Source organism: Brassica oleracea, chromosome C1, assembly GCF_000695525.1.
Source record: "Brassica oleracea var. oleracea cultivar TO1000 chromosome C1, BOL, whole genome shotgun sequence".
Classification (NCBI taxonomy): Eukaryota; Viridiplantae; Streptophyta; class Magnoliopsida; order Brassicales; family Brassicaceae; genus Brassica; species Brassica oleracea.
In genome coordinates this window covers 39,336,631-39,356,439 of record NC_027748.1, presented here as the reverse complement: position 1 = coordinate 39,356,439, position 19,809 = coordinate 39,336,631, and the positions used below count along the sequence as shown (strand labels likewise).

At 40.2% G+C, this 19,809-nt stretch overlaps 4 protein-coding genes and 1 pseudogene across 5 annotated transcripts; 2 read left to right on the top strand and 3 right to left on the bottom strand.

Moving 5' to 3' along the window:
• Positions 1-10,159, top strand: part of LOC106339879 — a 15,742-nt pseudogene extending 5,583 nt beyond the window's left edge.
• LOC106317705 (zinc finger BED domain-containing protein RICESLEEPER 3-like) lies at positions 741-2,717 on the bottom strand. The gene is made up of 2 exons (XM_013755473.1): positions 1,129-2,717; positions 741-1,021 (listed from the first exon to the last, which is right to left on the bottom strand). Exon 1 carries the CDS (start codon positions 2,707-2,709, stop codon positions 1,165-1,167), a length of 1,545 nt encoding a protein of 514 aa, XP_013610927.1. The 5' UTR covers positions 2,710-2,717; the 3' UTR covers positions 741-1,021; positions 1,129-1,164.
• Positions 10,095-11,897, bottom strand: LOC106317715 (WPP domain-interacting protein 3-like). Of its 2 annotated transcripts, XR_001265217.1 has the most exons (4): positions 11,722-11,897; positions 10,794-11,524; positions 10,197-10,724; positions 10,095-10,159 (listed from the first exon to the last, which is right to left on the bottom strand). XR_001265217.1 is itself a non-coding variant. In XM_013755484.1 (3 exons), the coding sequence occupies exons 2-3, from the start codon at positions 11,500-11,502 to the stop codon at positions 10,252-10,254; spliced, it is 1,182 nt and encodes a 393-aa protein (XP_013610938.1). In that variant the 5' UTR covers positions 11,503-11,524; positions 11,722-11,897; the 3' UTR covers positions 10,095-10,251. The 2 variants fall into 2 exon arrangements, 1 of the variants encoding a protein (XP_013610938.1); XM_013755484.1 differs by having other exon boundaries at positions 10,095-10,724.
• A 491-nt stretch (positions 11,898-12,388) lies between these two features.
• LOC106317695 (receptor-like protein kinase BRI1-like 3) lies at positions 12,389-15,612 on the top strand. The gene is given in 5 exon segments (XM_013755469.1): positions 12,389-12,936; positions 12,939-14,247; positions 14,249-14,347; positions 14,349-14,971; positions 14,974-15,612. Coding segments are annotated over 5 exon segments (3,051 nt in total). The 5' UTR covers positions 12,389-12,509; the 3' UTR covers positions 15,567-15,612.
• Positions 15,613-15,914: 302 nt separating this feature from the next.
• LOC106293693 (L-ascorbate oxidase homolog) lies at positions 15,915-18,278 on the bottom strand. The gene is made up of 3 exons (XM_013729358.1): positions 17,949-18,278; positions 16,604-17,710; positions 15,915-16,439 (listed from the first exon to the last, which is right to left on the bottom strand). The coding sequence occupies exons 1-3, from the start codon at positions 18,197-18,199 to the stop codon at positions 16,133-16,135; spliced, it is 1,665 nt and encodes a 554-aa protein (XP_013584812.1). The 5' UTR covers positions 18,200-18,278; the 3' UTR covers positions 15,915-16,132.
• Between the last annotated feature and the right edge of the window lie 1,531 nt (positions 18,279-19,809).

Here is a 19,809-nt window from a genome sequence, read left to right as displayed (position 1 = left end):
AAAAAAAAAAAAAAAATTGATGGCATTTTCGTAAATTATATGAACTTGTGGGGTGAATAGGGCAAAACCAATTTTCAAAAAAAAAAAGATTAGTTTTGTGTTTAACTTTAAGTTATAGGTCAATTCTGCAAAAAGACCTTATAAAAATACACAAGTTCAGAAGTTTAAAAATGCAAAAATTCTTAAAGTTTCAATTTTGAAAGATGTGTAGTCTCAAAGACAATCATGTAATCTCATAAACAAACGTTTTGTATCTCTTTGAAAACGAAGCACACACTGACACAAACCCATAAAAGCAATAACAAGTTTGAAACAAACGATTATAAGTTCACAAGATAGACTTCATAGACTTAAACTTCACTTGGTCACCAGTAGTACCAGATAGACTCATAAACAAACGTTTTGTATCTTCTTCTTCTTTCTTCCACCATCTATTGAAAGAAACAATCTTCTTCTTCTTCTTCTTCTTCTTCTTCTTCTTCTTCTTCTTCTTTAGTTTCACCTTCATTCTCTTCATCTTTCTTTTCATCTTTAGAATCACCTAGCACATCAAGAACTGATGTTAACAAACATACTCAATACATGATGACCATATCAGCCTCGATACAAAAGATGGGACTCAATACATAACAGACTCAATAAGACAATACATACGAGACTTACATGACACTAGTCATTTCACATAACATAAACAATCAAAGATCTCATAACAGAAGCAAGCAAAGACAACTTACTCATCGGTTCAAACCCACGAATCCAGTTTCTTGTACAGATGAGAGCTTGTACATTGGATGGTAGTAGTCGGCTTCTGTACCTGGTAAGGACCCGACTTCCAACACTAAAAAAGACTCTGAAGATACAGTTGTAATAGGGATACAAAGCACATCAAACGCCATACGAGACAACTCCTTAAACCGGGATTTATTATTTTTCCAGTATTTTAAGACATCTAGCTTCGGAAAGGCAGAGTAATCCATGGGCGGTTCAGCCAAGTAGACATCTAAAGCTGATTTCCCTTCTCCTGCATTTTGAGTAATGAATGCATAAAACCCCTGCAATATAAACATTAAAAAAGTGATTAATAGCAAACCAATGAGCAAAAAAATTGACTATTGATTGACAACTTACATCATATCCGACTGGTAGACTGTTCTCCGTTGTTGTTTATGAAGCGGTTGTAGTAGTGGCCTTAGTATTCTTCTTATACACTCCAAACAGCTTTTCCATCTTCTTACGGATGTGATCGATTTTAGCTTTGCTTGTAGACGGGTTTAAAGTGGTATAGCAGTATTCTAAGCACTTGAACTTCAACCTCGGATCCAAGACCGCATCAATTGCTAATATATCACTGTAGTCATCCCAGTATTTATCGAATTTTACCCTCACGATCTTCACCATCTCACATATTGTATCATCTTCTGAAGTCGCATGATGTCTCAGCCAACTCTCTATTTTCCACACCTGCATGAAGTAGAGGTTCGCTGTAGGGTATTTGGAGCCTGAAACCAGTTTTGTCATCTCAGTAAATGGAGACAAAAACTCTTTGATGAGTGCTCCTCTTGACCATTCCAAATCTGAAGGATTACACTTGTAGCTTGGCTCAACTTTAGAGAGATTACGGAATGCATCCTTAAACTCAATAGCTCTAGACAACATCTTGAAGGCTGAGTTCCACCTCATTGACACATCCAAAATAAGACCAGCCTTGTTCTGATTCTGAATCCCAACAGTTTCCACACAAGCTTCAAACATCTTTTCCCTATTCTTTGAACTTTTTACAAACTTCACAATGTCCCTAATCTTCTCTAAAGCTTCACCAATCACTGATAACCCATCTTGAACAATAAGGTTCAAGATGTGTGCCACACATCTTATATGCATAAATTCACCATGATACACCAGATTTTTGCGAAGTTGTCTCTTTAGAAACACTTGCATGTTATCATTGGCAGTAGCGTTGTCCACCGTTACTGTAAACACCTTCTTTTCTAAGCCCCATTCTTTCAGTATCTCCATTAACTTCATAGCAATGCTTGCACCAGTGTGAGGTGGAGGAAACGCACAAAACTCCACTATCTTCGCGTGTAGCTTCCCGTTTGCATCAAGATAGTGAGCTGTCAAACACAAGTAACCCTCTACCGTGATTACTCTCCAAAGATCAGTAGTGAAGCTGATCCTACCAGGAACTTCACTCAACACCTTCCTAAGATTGGCTTTCTCCTTCTCAAAAATCCTAAGCACATCAGTTACTGCCGTGTTCCTACACCAGAATTCAATGCTTGAATTCACATAAGAAAGAGCATCTCTCACCCGTCTATACTCAACAAACTGGTACGGCAGATTATGCTCAACTATTGCAATCGCCATCATTTCACGGAAGACAATCATATCCAGCTTCTTATTACTTCCAGGTGTACATCCAGGAGTCATCGAACACCGTTTTGAATGTCGCAACATAGTATTAGTTCCAATCCTACTTAGATCTATGTTGTAGGGTTGATTGCAATGATTGCACTTAATATTATGAGTTCCATCCGGCAACCTATCTCCTACAATACTAAAATTCTTCCAACATGTCGAGTGTCTACGTTTGTTACCTTTGGTCTTAGCATGACTGGTTACAGAATCACCTTGTGCATCCTGAATCTCCTGATCATCTTCATTCTCAGCCATCATGTCTTCAACACTCAAATTGTCATCATCGTACATATTCAAAGTATTTGCTTCCATCTACACAAAAGAGAACAAAAGAGAAAACATCAGTTATAAGAAGTGAATGACTTAAGGATGCATTACTCAATTGTTAAAGGCAACAAAGGTCATGACAAATAAGATAAAGGTAAATCACCACAACCCAAAACAGATATATACCAAACGAAGACAACAAATCTATGAAAAAACGAAGGCAAAATTATACAGCAAAGCAGTACATAAGACAAAACAAGAACATTGACAATTATACAACAAAGCTATCAGACACAAGGAATCATTTTAAAACAGTTCAAACTTAGTACAGAGTTTTAACAACATATCATCTCGTTCATCAACCCAAAAACCCATAAGACCCAAATCAACAATTCTCAAGCTAATACTGCAACGCTCAAGTTTTATTCCTCAAGTGAAGTAACTCAGGAAACAAACCTTACTAAGGAGAGTCTGAGCTTGAGAGGGTTTGAACTTGAGAGAGCCTGAGCTTGAGAGACCTGCGACCTACAAAAATATAACAGACCTTTAGAACCAGAGCATCAGACTCAAACCAGATCACTCAAGTGAAGTAACTCAGGAAAAAAACCTTACTAAAGAGAGTCTGAGCTTGAGAGGGTTTGAACTTGAGAGAGCCTTAGCTTGAGAGGGTTTGATCTCAGCAAATGGATCGGAGGTTTCACGAGAAGATCATCTAAACAGCAACAAATAACATTCATGAGCTTTCACCGATCTGTTTTATAATCAAAGGAGAAGGAGAAGATTTACCATGAATCACCAACGTCCGAGAGGACCGAGACTCAACATCAATAATCCTTTTTGGCTTTCACCGATCCATTTGAGTATCTAACACAAAACACAAATCCATTGAATAAGTAGCTAATAATGAAAACCCACAACACAAATCAATGAAATCACACATAAACAGTCGAAGAAATGAAAAAATCATGACGAAATCAAACCTTCAAAGGTGACAAAATCAGAAGAATCGAAGAAGGAGGAGAAGAATCGAAGAAGGATAAACGAAGAATCGAAGAAGGAGGAGAATAATCGAAGAAGGAGAACCAGAATCGAAGAAGGAAGAGAAGAATCATGTTTCCCCCAACGAAGAATGGAAAAAATGAAAATCGTGTTTCCTCCAAATCGCAAAACCTAGAAATTTAAATATATTGGACCGTCCATTGTCCAAGTGGTTAAGCCCAACTTTGACCATTGATGTATTTGGGTTCGTCCGTTTGGACAAAATTTAATTGTGGTCCAATATGGGTCTGTCCATCTGGGTCTATATAGATTTGGACATGGGCCACCCATTAATAGCTTGCCCAATTGACATTACTAATGTTATATATATATGCAGCATGCATCATTGAGTCCAAATGGTAAATTACTAGCTATTGTTGGGGACAATCCGGAAGGGTCTAAGGGCATCGTTATCGTCGGCCCTTGGGCCCGACCCTTAACCCATTTTGGGTTTAAAAAAATTAAAAATGGCAAAGGACGAGACGAACGGGCCATGATTAAGGGCTTCTCGGTGTCGTCCTTCGTGGGTACGTGGCAGCACTGGAGTGGGAGATGATTTCGAAGACGGATCGTCTTTTTCATTTTCTTTCTTCGTGCCTCTTTTCTATCCGACTCCAAAAGGCGACGGCGAAGGTGATTTAGCAGAGGAGGAAGCTTTCTACGTGATCTCTTAATCGATCTCCGGTGGCGAAGACTTGTTTCCGAAACCGAAAGCGCAATCCACATCCGACTCCGAAATCGACTCTGAAATCTCCGATGACGAAGACCTAAATCGTCGGTTCGCTTCGTTTCCCAAGCATCCCCAATCGTCTGAGAATCGACCTAATCGTACCAAGGTATGTCCTTCACCTCCTTTCTGAGATCGAGATTATTATTTGATTGAATATTTGATTAGGGTTTCGTAGAGATGATTTGATATTCGTATAGATGATTTGATAAAGGATTCGTATAGATGATTTGAGTTTGAAATCTGTGTAAGGGATTTGATAAGGGATTCGTATAGATGATTTGATATTCGTATAGATGATTTGATAAAGGATTCGTATAGATGATTTGAGTTTGAAATCTGTGTAAGGGATTTGATAAGGGATTCGTATAGATGATTTGATATTCGTATAGATGATTTGATAAAGGATTCGTATAGATGATTTGAGTTTGAAATCTGTGTAAGGGATTTGATAAGGGATTCGTATAGATGATTTGATATTCGTATAGATGATTTGATAAAGGATTCGTATAGATGATTTGAGTTTGAAATCTGTGTAAGGGATTTGATAAGGGATTCGTATAGATGATTTGATATTCGTATAGATGATTTGATAAAGGATTCGTATAGATGATTTGAGTTTGAAATCTGTGTAAGGGATTTGATAAGGGATTCGTATAGATGATTTGAGTTTGAAATATTTGAATGTGTATTTTTAGTTTGAAATCTGTGTATTTTTAATGAACCACACCAACCATTTCCAGTGAAAGTACACTTGTTTTCTAAATGTTTCGCTATGTATTAAAGCCGTTGTCGTGGTTACTTCGTATTGATTAGATAGGTTAGGCTGTAAAGGGTAGTTTGTTTGAAACGAAATCCAACAATATATTAATGATCTTGTTAAGATAGTTGATAGCTTTTTGTTTGTGTGATAACTTTAGATAAGACATATCTTGTTACCGGTTAGTCATTAAGTGGGTAAGTTATTGCTAACTTACTCTTGACTTCCTCCTATCAAACCCCTTCTCATGCCCCCTTTAAATATACATAGCTAGTTTATCTCTTCTACCATCTCCTCTTAATCTCTTCTCTCTTCTTAGTGGTATGGATTCAAGAAATAATTATACGCAGTCCTCTAGCTACGTAGGACTGCTTTACAGTCAACAAGGTAGTAGTGTTCAACATGAAAACTTTCCTTATGAAAGTTTTCATTCTAGTGTTCACTTAGGAGAATCCGAGAACCCTCCTTTCAGCTCTCAACAATCTGAAGACACACCCGTAGGCACACTAGTAGGCACACCAGTGAGCACACCCGTGGACCGTGTTGTTCGACACAAATGGACCCCGGCTGATGACGAGGTTCTAATCAGTGCGTGGCTCAACACTTCCAAGGATGCTGTAGTTGGAAGTCAGCAGAATTCGCTCACCTTCTGGCAACGTGTTGCTGAGTATTACGCAGCAAGTCCTCACGGAGGAGAGGAGGGTGAAAAGAGAGAGCATCTTCATTGTAAGAAGAGGTGGGTAGTATAAACGATCATGTTAACAATTTCTGCGGTGCTTACGCCACAGCAGAGAGGCAAATTAGCAGTGGTGAGAGTGACACTGATGTTCTCAAGAGGGCTCATGACATCTTCTACGCTGATCACAGAACCAAGTTCAGCCTCGAGCATGCGTGGTGTGTGTTGAGGTATAAACAGAAATGGCTCAGCCTCAACACTCCAAAAGCGAGCTCAAAGAGGAAAAATGGTGAAACAACAGCTGAAACGTCAACCACCGAGAATGGTTATCATGAGACCCGGCCTGAAGGTATCAAGGCTGGTAAATCGAAAAGGAACACTGCTCAAGGGTAGTCTGTTGCTGAGTATACCACCCTTTGGGAAATAAAAAAAGAGGATTTGGCCATGAAGGAGAGACTGTCTAAGTTGGATATACTGGATACTCTCCTCGCCAAGTCAGAGCCATTAACTAAGGCAGATGAAGTTGTGAAGAATAAGCTCTTAGCTGCGTACTTCTAAAGAATTAGATAGCATGTTCTTCAGTTTTATTAACTAAGTTTTTTTTTTGTCCTTTTAATTCTATGTTTTAGATTTGTCTTTTTTAATCTCTGTTTTTATGTATGTCTTTTTTATATGCTTGTTTTATTTAATCAGTATGTCTTTTTTAATAACCGTGGGATTATATAAACTAAGGCTTTTTAATAATTTAAATAAAATGTCTTGCTTAATAATTAAAATAACAATGTCTTGCTTTGTCTCTTTTTAAATAACTACAAATGTTCTTTCTTAATCTTGATTCTAATAATTACTGGACATTTTCTGTAGGTTAAGAGGAACATGGGACTTGACTACAGTATAGTCAGCCTTCGGAGTCAGAGGATTTATTTTGCAACTCTGTGGACAGTGGCTACAGCGAGACATATGACTTAATTCGACGTGACCAAGAGGAGATAAACTTACAAAGAGGTTCACCGGTTCAGTACCCTCCGGAACCCGAGGTAGAGTTCGGCTTCCCGCAGAGATGCTACTGTGGCGCTCAGCCACTACTTGCAACATCTTCTCGCGAAATAGGTAGGCGATACTACACTTGTCCGAATGTAAATGATGGGGAGTGTCACGTATGGAAATGGTGGGATGATGCCTTGATGGAGGAGCTGAGAGCCAGAAATAGACATGTTCTTCTACTGTCTGAAAATGTCGACAGTCTTGCCCTTTTGTCTGACTACGAGACTGAGCAGAAGCTAGCCATTCTAGAGAAGATGGTGTATGATTTAGCTAAGGAGAAATCTAAGCTTAGCTATGGGTTTGAGTTCTTTCTCGGGGTAATGGTTCTTGTGTTAGTTTTAGTAGGAGTGGTGCTTCTCTTACAGAACTGATTCTTCTAGCGTGAGGGTTCGTTGATTTAGATGGTGAAGCTTTAGTATGACTGGTTTAGAGATGCTTCTTTATTTGTAATTATTATTTGCTTTCACTTACCTTTAGTGAGACATCTGAATGCTTAAGTGTGTACGTTGTTGTGGAACATTTCGTTTTATTATAAGTCATGTTTTATTATATAAGTCATCTCATGTAAGTCATGTTTTGTTAAGTCTGTGACACTTTCCTATCACTGCTTTTACTCGTGACTTTTCTAACACAAAAGAACTCGTGACTTGAGTCCGTGACTTGTCTGTTTTCTGTCTTACTTGAGCAAACTATAATGCTCGTGAGCAAACTGTCATGCTTTCACTTACCACAATGTAGCATATATAGATCATACTTCTCACATACAAAGCATTACTTCTCCTCCTCTTAACACATTCTCTGTTTTAATTCTCTTTTATAAATTTTCAATCTCTTTTATAAATTTTGCAATGGCTTCTTCTTCACATTATCATTACCACAAAGATGATGATGATGAATTTGATTCTATATTTGAAGATATATTTGAAAATCCTAATTTTATTCCCGAACCACAAAAGAGAAAACCACGTATACATATCAAGAGAAACCGGGAAGAAGGCCACACGAAGCTTTGGAACGATTATTTTTGTGAAACTCTAACATACCCGCACAACTTATTCCGAAGACGGTTTCGAATGAACAAGAGCTTGTTCTTGCGTATTATGCATCGTATGTCTACTGAAATAGAATACTTTCAACCAAGAGAAGATGCAACCAGACGGGCTAGTCTATCTCCGCTCCAAAAATGTACCGCAGCAATTAGACAATTGGCGTATGGTGGTGGGTCTGATACAGTTGACGAATATGTCTGACTTGGTGAAACAACAGCTCGAAAATGTTTGCACAATTTTACCGCGGGAATAATCCAATTGTTTGGCGATGAATATCTAAGACGTCCCACACCGGAGGATCTGGAAAGACTATTATATATTGGAGAACAACGTAGGTTTCCTGGGATGGTTGGAAACATCAACTGTATGCATTGGGAGTGGAAGAATTGTCCAACCGCTTGTAAAGGAATGTATTCGCGTGGAACCGATAAACCAACAATTGTATTGGAGGCCGTAGCTTCATATGACCTCTGGATATGACACGCGTTTTTTGAAGCTCCAGGTACTATGAACAACCTTAATATTCTTGATCGATCACCCATTTTTGACGACATTATTAACGGAATAGCACCATAAGTAAATTTCAATGTTAATGGTAATCAGTATCATTTGGCATATTATCTCACGGACTGTATTTATCCGAAATTGGCGACTTTTATTCAATCTATCCGACTACCACAAGGTCAGAAGAATTCATTATTTGCTCAAACCCAAGAAGCTGTGAGAAAAGATGTCGAGCGTGCCTTTGGAGTCCTGCAAGCTAGATTTGCCATAGTCCGAAACCCATCTCATTTATGGGATAAAGACAAGATTGCAAATATTATGAGAGCATGTATCATACTCCATAATATGATTGTCGAAGATGAACGAAATTCATCCACTCAGTATGACGTTGATGAATTTCAAGAAAGAGAAGAAGTGGATACATTTTCCGTCAATATGCCTTCAAATCTCGGTAATATAATTGATCGTCGAACGAGCGTTCAGAATACACAAGCCCATCACAATTTAAAAAATGATTTGATCGATAATATATGAGCTAAATTTGGACATCTTCCAAATAACTTCTGATTTATAAGTTTTTGTTACTCGAATAAAATGTTTGTTTGCTTTTATATATTATGATGTTTGTAATTTTTTTTTTTTTTTTGTAATTTTCTCATGTTTTCAATTTTAGTGTTAAACTTTTCTTTTATATGTTTTATTAAAAACTATGCTTTTATATATGTTATTATTTATTAATGAAAATAATCAATTTAATTAAGTAAGGGACAAGGTTAGTCCCACCAATAATCAACTACTTATACAAAAGCCCTTAGTTTAGTTCGTAAACACAAAAATAATAATAAAAAAGGCTAAGGGCCCTTAATCAAATCCCTCCTGATGCCCTAATAGTAGATCCCAACACAGGAAAGGTACTGTTAAATTCGTCTCTCAAATGGTCCACCACGCATGTGCTTTTATAAAAGCGCATATCTTCCTCTATACAGACGCTGGAAACGCTATCAGGACACGTGGACTACTCCTTCGCCTCTGCGTGGCATCCTGACGGAACCACTTCCTCAACTGGAAACCAGGACACCCGCAACCTATCTCAATCCTTGGCTGTCTTGAAGGGTAACCTTGGAGCAATCAGGTCGATCCGCTACACTTCAGATGGGAAGTACATGGCCATGGCTGAACCTGCTGACTTTGTCCATGTCTACCTCAAAGGGGTATGAGTAACTATTCTTACCTTGATTCGTTTCTTTAAGCAAGAAGAGAAGTATACACAGCCCGTGAACTCAAGAGAAGCAAAATCATATATAATGGATCTCGTAAAGGTGTAAATGATGTGTTGTGCAAACGCTAGTTGTTAGTGCTTTTTGTCTTCTAAAGGTTCAAGCTGTGTACATAAAGAGCTGCTTCAGTGGTGGCACAGACTGGATTAGGACATACATGGTGGTGTGCCTCAACTGGACCCAGGTTTTAAGCCGGTTTGGGATCGGGGATCATTATTGCTCTGTTTGGTGGCTTGTGAGTCTTCTCTTCTCTCTTGTATTCGTGGTTGTAGGAACTCGAGTGTTAAAGATCCTTTAGGACATGGAGATGCTTTTAACTAAACTATAACTTCGATTACAAGCTTATATCACACATCTATAAATTATTATTCATCGTTGTATATTATGCCCAAGCAAACTCAACTAGTTATTACAACAATAAATGAAAATCTGAAGAAAAAAAAACAAAAATGTATGGTAACACAACATGAACACACCACCATGAACTGTTATCAGGTTGGTATAACTAATTGTGAAGCAGGAGAGGATTGGAGGAGCAGTAACCGAAGTATGGAGACTAGCAAGATCAACTGTATCAAGAAATAGAAACTAGACTTGCATGTTTTACCTAACATGGCTCCACGGTTCGGTTCAGGATCTTCAGTTACAGAATGTACCTTCTTTGGTTGTTCTTTGATTACTTGTAGTGATGCACTCAGAGAACTTGTGAGCAACAAATGCTGGATTTCAGCTTCGATCTTTCTCTGGAAAACGCCTTCAAGTTCACATTCAATCTTCGCGTTTTCGAGTTCTTGGATCCTGGCTTCCTTTGCATCAAGATCAGCTCTCGCTTCCTCGAGTGTGTGTTGGAGATTTTTCACCTTCTGCTTCAAGATAAGTACCTGTGATCCTGAATCGACTTCATCATTGTTCGAATGTAGTGGTGGTATAGATTCCTTACTCAGCTCCTGGAAACTTGTAACCTCTGCACATGTTTCACTTTAGTTTAGAAACATCATGTGTCTTTAGTGAGAAGTATGGTTTGTGTGCAAACCTTTCCAAAGAGCTTCTTGCAGAGCTGCAAGACTTCTGATAGAATCCGCAACGTGATCCTTGTCTGCCCAACAATGGTTGTTCTTCTTCTTATGACTCTCATCTCCATCTTCACCTTCTCCTCCGTTCTCGCTTGTGCTATATGTTTCGACTTGCTCCCTAACTTCTTGACCTTCTGTTGTTACATGATTCATCATCAGTCTCTCATCTTTCTCTCCAACAGAAACTGCGCCACTCGAAAACACAAAATCACTTCCATTCTTGATGGTATCACTCCCTTGGCTACCTGAATCAATCTTCCCTCCTCCTCCTACTACATTCTTCGCAGCTGTTGAATTACCACTAAGCTCTTCGCTCTTGTCAAAACCTTGGCCTACAGTAAACAAACCTTGAATGGGACTAAACCCGTTGACTACAGTTGGAAGATGATGAGTCATCATGTTTACAGATCCAACAGAGCCTTCACTACTCTGTCTTGCTTCAACCGAAGACAAGTCTACATGTTTAGAAGGAGGGTTCACCAAGCCAGTCAAATTACGCTTCAGCAACTTACTACCATCATCAGCAGGTGCAGCGGACTCGTCTTTCACAGGAGTATCTCTCTTGATCCTTCTCCATTTCTTCAACCCGAAACCTTTTCTCTTCGGGGATTCAACCCTTAAGCTATCAACGCTGTTGGATCGTTGAGGTGATACACTCACTTTCTCCATCGTTTCTGCACTTTCAGATGATCTGTGATTCATATACAAAGTCATAAAACCGAGTTATAGAATAGATTTATAGTCCCCTTCATGACATCAGAGTCACATCTGAACTCTTCCAGATTGATTAACCCACTAAATTGATTGATATCCAACACGAACTACAATGAACAAAACTCAACAGAGAGAAACGTAATCGAATCCAATTGCTTAAATCGAAGAGCTTACCACTAGAACACTCAATTCGACGAAGGCTTCCCTTAGATATGGAGAAGAAGCTTGAGCATCATCAAATGGTCGACGAAGAAAGACGCCGACATTATTGAGGTTGAGTAGATTATTACCGTAAGCGATTCTTTTCTCTGCCTACTTTTCGGAATAATTAAAGCAAGGCGAAATGATTTATCAGTGGACGATGAAAAACATTATTACAAAAGAGAATAATAATATTTCGTGTAAGATGGTGCGAGACATGCGTGGGGTCCACATGACGTGAACCCACTGAGCACAGCTGGCCGTCCGATCTGGAATTCCAACATGTCGGATTTGTATAGTAAACGGGTATATGTGAGCCCAGTGTATTGGGCTTTTAATATCTAAAAGCCCATTATAACGTCTTCAAGTCCGATGAGTAAATCACTAAATCTGCGTTCGCTGAAGATTAGGAACAACGAGTACGGTTTCTCATGAGAAGTTACAAAAAAAACCCGTCTAGTGTAGGAAACATCCTCTTTGCACGTAAGGATTAAGTCTAGTCTCCCTAGTTTTGTCTTCTTCTTTAGCTTTTCTCCCCATTTTTCTCACTTTGCGAAATTCTTCTCTTTCGGTTTGCAAATTTCCATCAAAGAGGAGAAAAAATGGACAAGCTTTATTTCTTCTTTAATTCTCTCCGTGATGCGCGAGGAAGAAACCTGATAATTAATTTCTCATCAGCTTCTCAAAAAAAAAAAACCACTCTTCTTTATTTTCCCCACTGAAGAAGAAGTGTTGTGGAACACTTCAATAATAATAATAATATGAAGCAACAGCGGCTGTTCTTTATCCTCTGTTTGCTCGTCTTGTTTCTAATAGTGGACGCTCGTGACAAACGTCCACTCAGCGACTACCAGCGCGAAACTGCTCTGTTAACGGCGTTTAAGCAAACCTCCGTCAAGTCGGATCCTACCAACTTTCTTGGTAACTGGAAATACGGGTCGGGTCATGCCCCATGTTCTTGGCGAGGCGTCTCCTGCTCTAGCGATGGTACGGTCATCGGTCTGGACCTACGAAACGGCGGACTTAACGGAACACTGAATCTCAAAAATCTCACGGCGTTGAGTTTGTATCTGCAAGGAAACTTCTTCTTTTCGTCGGCGGGAGATTCTTCTTCCGGCTGTTCTCTCGAGGTTCTGGACTTATCGTCAAACTCCTTATCGGACGCTTCAGTGGTGGATGACGTCTTCTCTAGCTGGTGTCTGTCGATTTCTCGAGTAATAACCTCAGTGGGGAACTGAATTCTTCTCCGTCAAACTGTAACTTCCTCGAGAAGCTAAGCCTCTCTCGGAACGGTCTCGGCGGGAAAATCCCCGGGGGAGGATACTGGAGAGATTTCAAGAACCTGAGACATTTCACTCGCGAACAACTTTTTCTCCGGCGAGATTCCACCGGAGCTTTCTCTGCTCTGCCCAACGCTAGAGATCCTCGATCTATCCGGCAACAGACTCACCGGCCAGCTCCCGCTATCATTCACCTCCTGCGGCTCATTACAAAGCCTGGAATCACGCATCTTTACTTGCCCTACAATAACATCTCAGGCTCTGTTCCGGTTTCGCTCACCAACTGTACGAACCTGCGAGTTCTTGATCTGATCTCTAACGAGTTCACCGGAGAAGTGCCATCCGGCTTCCCGGTTCTTGAGAAGCTGCTAATCGCCAGCAATTACCTCTCGGGGAGTGTTCCTGTAGAGCTAGGTGAATGCAAGAGCTTGAAGACTATAGACCTCAGCTTCAACGCTCTCTCCGGTCCGATTCCAAGGGAGATATGGAGTTTGCCGAACCTCACCGACTTAGTTATGTGGGGGAACGATCTAACCGGTGGAATCCCTGGGAGCATTTGTGTTGATGGAGGGAAATTGGAGACTCTGATCCTGAACAACAATCTCTTAACCGGTTCTATCCCGGAATCAATCTCTAGATGCACCAATATGCTTTTCATCTCCCTTTCTAGTAACCGGTTTACCGGGAAAATCCCGGTAGGCTTCGGGAACCTTGAGAGGTTGGCGATTTTGCAACTGGGAAACAATTCTTTGACCGGGAATGTCCCGCCTGAGCTTGGAAACTGCAAGAGCCTTGTCTGGCTTGATCTGAACAGAAACCATCTAACCGGAAACCTCCCAGCTGAGCTTGCAAGCCAGGCCGGTCTGGTAATGCCTGTAAGAGTCTCTGTTAAACAGTTAGCGTATATTAGGAACGAAGATGGGAGGGGTTGCAGAGGTGCAGGCGGTTTGTTTGCGTTGGAAGTTGTTCTTGTAAAGCGGTTAAGGGATTCGCCGATGGTTCAATCTTGTCCCAAGGATAGGATATACCCAGTGAGATACATTTTCTCGAGTAACGGGAGCATGGTCTACTTCGACCTCTCATATAATTCCGTTTCTGGTTCTATCCCTCTGAGTTATGGTGACATGGAGTACCTTCAGATCTTGAATTTGGGACATAACCTGTTGTCCGGGACCATACCAGATAGCTTCTGGGGATTGAAAGAAATTGGAGTTCTTGATTCCGGGATCACTTGGAGGCCTCTCTTTCCTCACCGACTTGGACGTTTCTAACAACAATCTGACCGGACCAATACCATCTGGAGGCCAACTTACGACCTTCTCAGTCAAACAACTCAGGCCTTTGTGGGATTCCTCTCTCACTTTGCAGCTCTGTTTCCCGTCCCACAGGCTCCCATGCTCACCCTAAGGAGCAGGGCATTGAGACTGGGATGATCGCTGGGTTTGTGTTTTCTTTCATGTGTGTTTTGATTCTTACTGTAGCGCGTTACCGAGTAAGGAAGGTTAAGAAGAAGGAAAAGAAGAGAGACAAGTACATTGAGTGCCTTCCCACCTCTGGTAGCAGCAACAACTGGAAACTCTCTACCGCTTCTGAACCGTTAAGCATTAACGTTGCCACGTTTGAGAAGCCTCTCACTTATGTAGACCTTTTAGTAGCCACGAATGGGTTTGGAGATGTTTACAAGGCTCAACTCGCGGACGGGTCTGTTGTAGCAGTCAAGAAGCTGAATCAATTCACAGGACAAGGCGACAGAGAGCTCATGGCTGAGATGGAGACCATTGGAAAAATCAAATATAGAAACCTTGTTCCTCTTTTGGACTATTGCAAGATCGGTGAAGAGAGACTTCTTGTCTACGAGTACATGAGACACGGAAGCTTAGAGACCGTTCTACACAGAGGTGAAATCTTTCTCGACTGGACTGCGAGGAAGAAGATTGCAACGGGGGTGCTTTCCTGCACCATAGTTGCATTCCTCACATTATCCACAGGAACATGAAGTCAAGCAATGTTCTTCTACACCAAGATCTCATAGCACGTGTCTCAGATTTCGGTATGGTAGGGCTGGTGAGCGCTCTGGATACCCGTCTCGGTTATGTTCCACCAGAGTATCATTACCAGAGTTTCCAGTGCACCACCGAAGGAGATGTGTATAGCTACGGCGTTATACTTCTTGAGCTTCTCTCAGGCAAGAGACCGATCGATCCAGAGGAGTTTGGTGAAGACAACAATCTCGTGGGATGGGCTAAGCAGCTCTACAGGGAGAACAGACGAGCTGAGATTTTTGATCCGAACCTAATAACAGAGAAATCCGACGATGTTGAGTTGTTTCATTACTTGAGAATTGCGTCTTTGTGTCTGGACGAACGACCGTTCGAAAGGCCAACTATGATTCAAGTAATGACAATGTTGAAAGAGCTTGTCCAGGTTGATACAGAGAACAATAGCCTCGATGAGTTTTCTCTCAAGGAAACGCCTATGGTCGAAGAAGAATCACGAGGTACAGAAAGAGAGATTGTAGAACTCCACTCCACTCTGTAGATTTGGGAGAGGAAAAAACAACACACCTTTGATTAAAAACTTGACTCTTATCATATTTTTACATAGGCCAAAAAAATAACATTTTTACATTTTAAGCAATGTTTTTTTTAACTCTATTCTACCTAGTAGTATAGCTTGAAACATTTGTTTCGTGTCTGAAGGATATTTGAATGTGTGATCAATCTCAGAGATCTTATCGGCCGGCAAACCAGGAGACGGACGACCACGATTCTAAATAAGATCTTTGCTTATTTCATGGAAGATTATCGAGACATTACATACTCTTACGAAAGAAAAAGGTGAAGAACCAAAAAAGAGAGAAGATTAATGAGTTTTTTTAAATGAGCAAAAATTACTTAAGGGATAGACGTAAATTCAATCTCATGCATATAAGAATAAACCATATACTTTAAAAAAAAAATCAATTTTGTAAAATTAAAATAATCAAAAAGACCCCAAAAAAACAAGAAAAATTAATCCGTTGGGTAGAGACGTGCAAATGTCTCACATCGTTCAAACCAGCAGAAGAATCTAAACTCTTTGTTATTGTTTTGTTAAAAGTAAACTTAGGCTCCAGCGTAAGGGTTAGCAGGTTTAGGTGTGTTTTTGACGAGACCACATTGGAGGCTTGTCTCAGGCATGTTGTATTCATCTCTAAGTGACTTCTCGGGCGACAAGACGCTCACGTAAAGCTGCTGTCCTAAGTAACGTCTCTCTGTGTTCTCAGATCGAATGTTCCACATTCCACAGTTATCAAATGTTAGCAAGATTGCTGCCCAACACTTTGGGTAGACTTGGACTGTGTGTCTGCTCACTGCATCCAAGAGGTTGTAGTTCTTTCTCTTCTCTGGGGTCCAAGTCCCTGGCTCCACACTTTGAAACAGAGAAAAAATAAAAAAGAATTAGGTTAAGTTAAAGAGTTACTTGCAACGCAAGAATGTGGTTTAAAAAGTAAATTGAAAATTAGGTTAAAATGAAGAGTTACTTGCTATGCAAGAATGTGGTTAAAATAGAGCTTTTTTGTTTGTTTTACTTACGCGACGGCAAAGAAAGAGTAACCATTTAAGTGCCAAGACTGAACACTCTTCTCGTGGTTCTCAAACACCACCTCGATGAAGTTGCGGTGAGTGATGTTAAGAACGTGTGGCTCGATCTTGATGCTCTTGGTCTGTTCCGCGGTCGGGTTATCGACGCTATTGTACTTAAAGACCTTGTCGGCAATACCAAAGTACTCGGCGAGCTTCAACGGAGTTTCGAGGTCAGTGTGAGAGATTCCGTTCAGCGCGTACCTAAGCTTACCATCGACCTTCCCCTGAGTGTTCACTAGCTTGATTGTGCGTGTGATGTTGATTTTCCCATAGTGGTAAGATCCCTGAGGGTTTGGCCTAGCTGCACTAGACGTCAAGTTCCACCTAAAGGATCGGAACTGGTTCAACGACCAAGCCCATCCGACAGGACCAGCCGGAAGCTGCGAAGAGGCTGGTCCTTTACCTCCCTCATAGCGGAGAAGTCCAGTTGTTGTAATAACCGACTTCAAGAACCTAGAGGATGCAACCATGTAGTAATCTTTAGGTTCTTGATTCGCGGTAACGATGGTACCAAAGCACTGACCAACGTGGACGTCAAGAGAGTCAAAATCGTTTTGAAGAACGTGCGATCCTTCCATCTCGACGAGCTTCATTTTGTGATTCTGAATCCTAAAGTTGAGAGATGTCTTGAGACCCACGTTACAGATCCTAACCCTGTGGCTCTTTCCAGGCTTCAAGGTGAAGAGAGGTGCGTCAGATCCATCGCCTTTCCCTGCCTTTCCGTTGATGAGAACACCGTTTGGACGACCAAGAGTACGACCACCGTCAAGGAACTTCTTCAACTGAGTATGGCTCTTAGTGTACCAGTCACCGATGAGGACGGTGTAATCATCTTCCGGAACATCGTAAGGGATCGGGATGAGGAGACGGCTGTTGACACGGAGTCCCCCGAATCCACCAGCGGCACGGTGCATCGCTGTGGTCGGGTAGTAGAAGTAGCTACCGATCTGATCCTTAGGCTGGAAATGGTAAGTGTAGTTGGTGCCTACTGGGATTGGACACATAGTACCTGGAGTCCCATCTTGCCAACAGTTCTTTCTGTGCTGGATCCCATTCCTAAAACACATAGTAGATTTTTAGTAGATCCCTCCCAACAGGAATCGAATCCAATCGATCTTTTAGATTTTTATAAAGTAATCCAATAGTTTTAACCACTAGGTCAACTTCACGTTGGTTGGTAAAGAGTTATCAACATAAAAAAAAACATGTATGCATAAAATCAAGAAACCCTATTATTAGCTGGTATTGTACACATGTAAAGTGATATTCTTTTGGTGATATTAATGGTTATTACCAAGTGAGGAGGAAAGGTTCGTCGAGGTTGTTGAAGACATTGATGATGATATTGTTGTTGGAGGTAGAGTTGAGGTTGGGACCAGGGAACTGGCCGTTGATTAGAATGACTTGTTGTGGAACGCCGAGAGGAGATGCGGTTCCATAGGTCACGTTCCATACATGGTGGAAGTAAGGGTCTTCGGCTTGGACCACCAGCGTTGCGGCTGCAGCAAGGTAGAGGCATGCGGCCAAGACTTTAGCTCCTCGCATAACAGTAAGTGGTTTTTGGTTCCGACAACAGTTTTGGATTTTTATGTTTTCGTGGGGTATTAATTGTTTACTGGAATTTGATTTCAGGTTGTGGAAGTGATTAAAGGCATTTTTTTTTTATAGGGGGTTTGTGAAGACGAATGTTTTTCTTTTCCTGCTTTTCCTCACTTCTTTGGTTTCTCCTCTCATTTCGCTATTCCTCTCGTCCATATTTGGGAAATTGAAGTACAACCTCTCCCTATTTTTGGTGTTTTTAATTTCTTTATTTTTTTATGGCTTTTTCATATCTTTTGCCAATTGCTAGAAAATATAATAGTCATATGATAAAGTTGTAGACCTATACAAGTTATTCTGATGAACGGTAAATTCCCTGCTCCCAATATCTATTCAACCTCCAACAAGAATATCATAGGTTTTCCAAATTTGAATCAACTAGAGATTATATATATAGTTAAATGTGTCTAAATAAAAATGGCTACATGATATCTGTCATCATATGTTTTTGTGTATGAAATAAATTTCTATTGAAAATTTAAAATACAAGTTAAATATTAAAACTATAATTTTCAAGGTCATACAGTTTAAACAGGTAGTTTGAGAGAAATAGAAACATATATCAGTACACTACAAGAAAACATATTTTTTAGTAGGGCAGTATTCGTTGTAAATTCATCACGACGAATTAACGTCGAAAGACGTTTCGTTGTTAAACGTCCGTCGTAACAGAGGTTTCGTCGTAAATGACTCATTACGTTTACGACGAATATATTCCTCGTAAAGCGCAGAGAAAGGATTCGTCGTAAACGACACGTAAGCTTTCGTCGTAAAGCCCACGTAATTATTTCGATGTAAAGCACACGTAAATACTTTCGTTGTAAATCACTCGTAAACATTTCGATGTAAAACCCTCGTAAATATTTCGATGTTAATCACTCGTAAACATTCGATGTAAACTCCATGTAATGTTTACGAGGAGTTTACATCGTTTCTTATTATATTATTATTAATTAGTATATAATAAATTTTAATTTATATTTAATATTCAGAATTTAAAATAATTTAAATTTTAAAACGAAATATGAAATTGAAAAACATATTTTAAAAAGTCATACAATAATATTTAAATTCACAATACAAACTAAAAAATAAAAAAAAACTACATATTTTCGAAGTAGTTGGTGGGGTTGCTCGGCTGTTGACGGGTTGGATCAGACTCTTGGGGATCTCGTGGTGGCATTCCAAGAGCGGCTCGTCTCTCACTCAACATTCTCTGCATAACCGAGTTTCCCACGGCCATCACGTCTAGCAAATCCTCAAGAGAGTCTAAACGAACCTGCTGGCTATCCATTCGAGCCTTCATCTGAGCAGTCTCTTCATCCCATCTCGAAGTGTATGACGAAGTTGCCCTTGCAACTTCGTTAACAGAGCCTATACCGACTATCCGTCCCTTCTTTTAAGGAGCCACCTATAAAATCAAAACATATATTAATATAGTTAATTATGTTAAAATATTTAAAATAATGTAAACAAAAATTTTAAGTTGTACCTCTTCGAAGATTCTGTAGACCTCTTCGGTGGACAATGTGACTGGTAATCCATCGGGAGACTCG

What these genes read in the sequence shown, in the direction of transcription:
- LOC106317705 (XM_013755473.1), bottom strand. Translation starts at nt 2,709, where the DNA reads ATGTACGATGATGACAATTTGAGTGTTGAAGACATGATGGCTGAGAAT.
- LOC106317715 (XM_013755484.1), bottom strand. Translation starts at nt 11,502, where the DNA reads ATGGAGAAAGTGAGTGTATCACCTCAACGATCCAACAGCGTTGATAGC. An exon ending in GCAAGAAGCTCTTTGGAAAG is followed by an intron (nt 10,725 to 10,793) that starts GTTTGCACACAA and finishes AAACATGTGCAG; the next exon opens with AGGTTACAAGTTTCCAGGAG.
- LOC106293693 (XM_013729358.1), bottom strand. Translation starts at nt 18,199, where the DNA reads ATGCGAGGAGCTAAAGTCTTGGCCGCATGCCTCTACCTTGCTGCAGCC. An exon ending in GAACCTTTCCTCCTCACTTG is followed by an intron (nt 17,711 to 17,948) that starts GTAATAACCATT and finishes TATGTGTTTTAG; the next exon opens with GAATGGGATCCAGCACAGAA. An exon ending in TACTCTTTCTTTGCCGTCGC is followed by an intron (nt 16,440 to 16,603) that starts GTAAGTAAAACA and finishes TCTGTTTCAAAG; the next exon opens with TGTGGAGCCAGGGACTTGGA.